Genomic DNA, 4,612 nt, shown 5'->3' with positions numbered 1-4,612 from the left:
ACTAACCATACATCTCTCTCACTAACCTTACATCTCTCACTCTAACCATACATCTCTCACTCTAACCATACATCTCTCACACTAACCATACATCTCTCTCACTAACTATACATCTCTCTCACTAACCATACATCTCTCTCACTAACCATACATATCTTATAATCACCCTCTCCAGTTTCCAAAACTTCCTCACACTCAGGGAATCCCAATGAAAGGAAACCTCAAACAGCCAAGATGGCCAGCTGGCAGCCCCCGCCAGCTGGCAGCCCCCGCCAGTCGGCAGCCCCCGCCAGCTGGCAGCCCCCGCCAGCCTGACAGCCCCCGCCAGCCTGACAGCCCCCGCCAGCCGGCAGCCCCCGCCAGCCGGCAGCCACCGCCAGCCGGCAGCCCCCGCCAGCCGGCAGCCACTGCCAGCCTGACAGCCCCCGCCAGCCGGCAGCCACAGCCAGCCGGCAGCCCCCGCCAGCCGGCAGCCACCGCCAGTCGGCAGCCCCCGCCAGCCGGCAGCCACTGCCAGCCTGACAGCCCCCGCCAGCCGGCAGCTCCCGCCAGCTGGCAGCCCCCGCCAGCCGGCAGCCCCCGCCAGCTGGCAGCCCCCGCCAGCCTGACAGCCCCCGCCAGCCTGACAGCCCCCGCCAGCCGGCAGCCCCCGCCAGCCGGCAGCCCCCGCCAGCCGGCAGCCACCGCCAGCCGGCAGCCCCCGCCAGCCGGCAGCCACCGCCAGCCGACAGCCCCCGCCAGCCGGCAGCCACTGCCAGCCTGACAGCCCCCGCCAGCCGGCAGCCACTGCCAGCCTGACAGCCCCCGCCAGCCTGACAGCCCCCGCCAGCCGGCAGCCACTGCCAGCCTGACAGCCACCGCCAGCCGGCAGCCACCGCCAGCCTGACAGCCCCCGCCAGCCTGACAGCCCCCGCCAGCCGGCAGCCACTGCCAGCCTGACAGCCCCCGCCAGCCTGACAGCCCCCGCCAGCCGGCAGCCACTGCCAGCCTGACAGCCCCCGCCAGCCGGCAGCCACCGCCAGCCTGACAGCCCCCGCCAGCCTGACAGCCCCCGCCAGCCGGCAGCCACTGCCAGCCTGACAGCCCCCGCCAGCCGGCAGCCACCGCCAGCCTGACAGCCCCCGCCAGCCTGACAGCCCCCGCCAGCCGGCAGCCACTGCCAGCCTGACAGCCCCCGCCAGCCTGACAGCCCCCGCCAGCCGGCAGCCACCGCCAGCCGGCAGCCACCGCCAGCCGGCAGCCCCCGCCAGCCGGCAGCCACCGCCAGCCTGACAGCCCCCGCCAGCCTGACAGCCCCCGCCAGCCGGCAGCCTCCGCCAGCCGGCAGCCTCCGCCAGCCGGCAGCCTCCGCCAGCCGGCAGCCACCGCCAGCCGGCAGCCCCCGCCAGCCGGCAGCCACCGCCAGCCTCCGCCAGCCGGCAGCCTCCGCCAGCCGGCAGCCACTGCCAGCCGGCAGCCACTGCCAGCCTGACAGCTGCCACAACCTGAAACAAGGAGGAGGAGGAGGGAAAGGAGTAGTAAAAAGAGGAGGGGGAGATGGAGGAGAAGTGAAGAGATACGAGAAGGACTTGAGCAGAGACACAGGGAGGAGACAAATGTGAAGATATGGAGGAGGAAGGTAGTGAAGAAGAGACCTGAGGAGGAAGAGGAGAAAAAGAGAAATATGAAGAGAAGGCGTAACAAGGGAAGGGAGGGGGAATTATCAGGGGGAAAGCGCCAAGCCATCACGACTATACAGCACTGGGAAGGGATAAGGATTTGGGATGGGACGGGGTGGGGGGGGGGGAAGGAATGGTGCCCAAACACTTGGATGGCCGGGGATTGAACGCGGACCTGCATGAAGCGAGACCGTCGCTCTACCGTCCACCCCAAGTGGTTGACAAGCTACAGCAAATAATAACTCGGCCACGAAGATGAGAAATGATCGTTTTAGCCGCAATAAATGACGGAGAAAGTGGAAGAGAAAAGGACATGAAATATTAGGAAGATAAATGAGAGGAAGAGAAATGGGTAGAAAAAAATCTCAAGCTTAATTTGTAACCATCTCGGGGATCAATGCCTTCGCGTCCCGGTTCCTGACCAGGCCTCCCGCGGTTGGTTGGTGTGATCAACCAGGCTGTTAGACGCCGCGGCTCGCAGTCTGGCGTGCATTTATCTGACCATTATTCTTCAGTCCAACCAACAATAGCGACGAGCAGGAAAAAGGCAGAGACGTGAGGGCGGAGACGCCAGGGGCCAGCACCAGGCTGAGCCAGTCTTCCCTCTTGTGGACCTGAGGCCTGGCCCTCAAGTGGGCAGGGGGAGGGGGAGGGAGTGGGGCACGGGGAGGGGGGGAGAGGGAGTGGGGCAGGGGGAGGGAGTGAGGGAGGCGGAGGGGGAGCGAGTGGGGGAGGCGGAGGGGGAGCGAGTGGGGGAGGCGGAGGGGGAGCGAGTGGGGCAGGGGGAGGGGGAGTGGGGAGGGGGAGTGGGGGAGGGGGTGTGGGCAGGGGGAGTGGGGCAGGGGAAGCGAGTGGGGGAGGGAGTGGGGGAGGGAGTGGGGGAGGGGGAGGGAGTGGGAGTGGGGGAGGGAGCTGCCTACATAACCACATAATAATACTAATAATAACCCCCACCCAAATAACTCCTGATAGACATTACAAGAAGAGCGTCATAACAGAGGTGGGGTCCAGAGGTGGTGGGGTCCAGAGGTGGTGGGGTCCAGAGGTGGTGGGGTCCAGAGGTGGTGGGGTCCAGAGGTGGTGGGGTCCAGAGGTGGTGGGGTCCAGAGGTGGTGGGGTCCAGAGGTGGTGGGGTCCAGAGGTGGTGGGGTCCAGTGGTGGTGGGGTCCAGAGGTGGTGGGGTCCAGAGGTGGTGGGGTCCAGTGGTGGTGGGGTCCAGAGGTGGTGGGGTCCAGTGGTGGTGGGGTCCAGAGGTGGTGGGGTCCAGTGGTGGTGGGGTCCAGAGGTGGTGGGGTCCAGTGGTGGTGGGGTCGAGAGGTGGTGGGGTCCAGAGGTGGTGGGGTCGAGAGGTGGTGGGGAGAGGTGGTGGGGTCAAGAGGTGGTGGGGTCCAGTGGTGGTGGGGTCAAGAGGGTGCCTAACCCCACCACTAGTGCCGATATTCACACATGAAGGTGAGCGACTTCACTTTTTACGAGCAGTCATTTCCTTACCTCTTACCCCTTTGTATCTACCCTCAGTCTACCTCTTACCCTCTTCGTGTCTACCCTCAGTCTACCTCTTACCCCTTACTGCGGTCCGTTAAACAGCTCTTCATTTGTCTGTACCATGGTACATGTCAGAATATATCATATTGCATCTTTGAGGTTACCTTGGTGTTACTTTGAGGTTGTCCATGAGGTTATCCATGAAGTTACCCATGAGGGTAACTCTCAGTGTCTGTCTATATCTTAATAAACTTCATTCAACTGAACTTTTTCTCTAAAGTGTCGGCGGCCGAGTCCATAGTGACCCTCACCTTACTATATTTATGTTATGACATTCATATGTAAAGTTATTGTACCTTGAATGTTTACATAAATGTCTCTTACGAGTATTACAATGTCAACACTCGTTACAAGTTCTGTATTATGACAATTGAATTAGGTTACTATTTTCAACGTCAATTATATTTTATATGAATTAATTTAAATACAAAATAACTTTAATGCCGGTACATATCCTGTAGAATGTTTTATAACGAAGAATTACAGTTTCCTTTCATTTCGAATTCACATTTAGTACAATGGCAATGGTTTTGTGGATCAAAATATGTGAAATATGAAATGTTAAAATTCCTGTATCTATTAAAATGGTATTATGCTTCACCTGAATGACGTGTTCATTTATCAGTGCCAGCAAGAGAGTGTTCAACAAAGTGACGCTGAGTAACGAGACTCACGTCTCTATGACGTCCCTAAGACGTCCTTAAGACGTCCCTATGACGTCAATAGGATGTACATGTAAATCAAGCCACACATATGAAAATAAGGGCCGCTGAGAACCCTTTTGAAGTCATGTGTAGGACAGTACTGTACTGCCAACTGTCAGGACAGTGTCAGGACACCCCTGGCACCCGACAGTGTCAGGACAACCCTGGCACCCGACAGTGTCAGGACACCCCTGGCACCAGGCAGTGTCAGGACAACCCTGGCACCCGGCAGTGTCAGGACAACCCTGGCACCCGACATTGTCAGGACAACCCTGGCACCCGGCAGTGTCAGGACAACCCTGGCACCCAACAGTGTCAGGACAACCCTGGCACCCGGCAGTGTCAGGACAACCCTGGCACCCGACAGTGTCAGGACAACCCTGGCACCCGACAGTGTCAGGACAACCCTGGCACCCGGCAGTGTCAGGACAACCCTGGCACCCGGCAGTGTCAGGACAACCCTGGCACCCGACAGTGTCAGGACAACCCTGGCACCCGACAGTGTCAGGACAACCCCGGCACCCGACAGTGTCAGGACAACCCTGGCACCCGACAGTGTCAGGACAACCCTGGCACCCGGCAGTGTCAGGACAACCCTGGCACCCGGCAGTGTCAGGACACCCCTGGCACCCAGCAGTGTCAGGACAACCCTGGCACCCAGCAGTGTCAGGACAACCCTGGCACCCAGCAGTGTCAGGACAACCC

The 4,612-nt window shown here is 60.3% G+C and overlaps 1 protein-coding gene across 1 annotated transcript; it reads right to left on the bottom strand.

The window, feature by feature from the left end:
- Positions 1-221: 221 nt before the first annotated feature.
- LOC138373181 (PE-PGRS family protein PE_PGRS16-like) lies at positions 222-3,357 on the bottom strand. The gene is made up of 2 exons (XM_069339209.1): positions 3,319-3,357; positions 222-1,484 (listed from the first exon to the last, which is right to left on the bottom strand). The coding sequence occupies exons 1-2, from the start codon at positions 3,355-3,357 to the stop codon at positions 222-224; spliced, it is 1,302 nt and encodes a 433-aa protein (XP_069195310.1).
- Between the last annotated feature and the right edge of the window lie 1,255 nt (positions 3,358-4,612).

The sequence above is a fragment of the Procambarus clarkii genome, chromosome 41 (genome assembly GCF_040958095.1).
Source record: "Procambarus clarkii isolate CNS0578487 chromosome 41, FALCON_Pclarkii_2.0, whole genome shotgun sequence".
NCBI lineage: Eukaryota > Metazoa > Arthropoda > Malacostraca > Decapoda > Cambaridae > Procambarus > Procambarus clarkii.
This window is presented reverse-complemented; position numbering and strand designations above follow the sequence as displayed.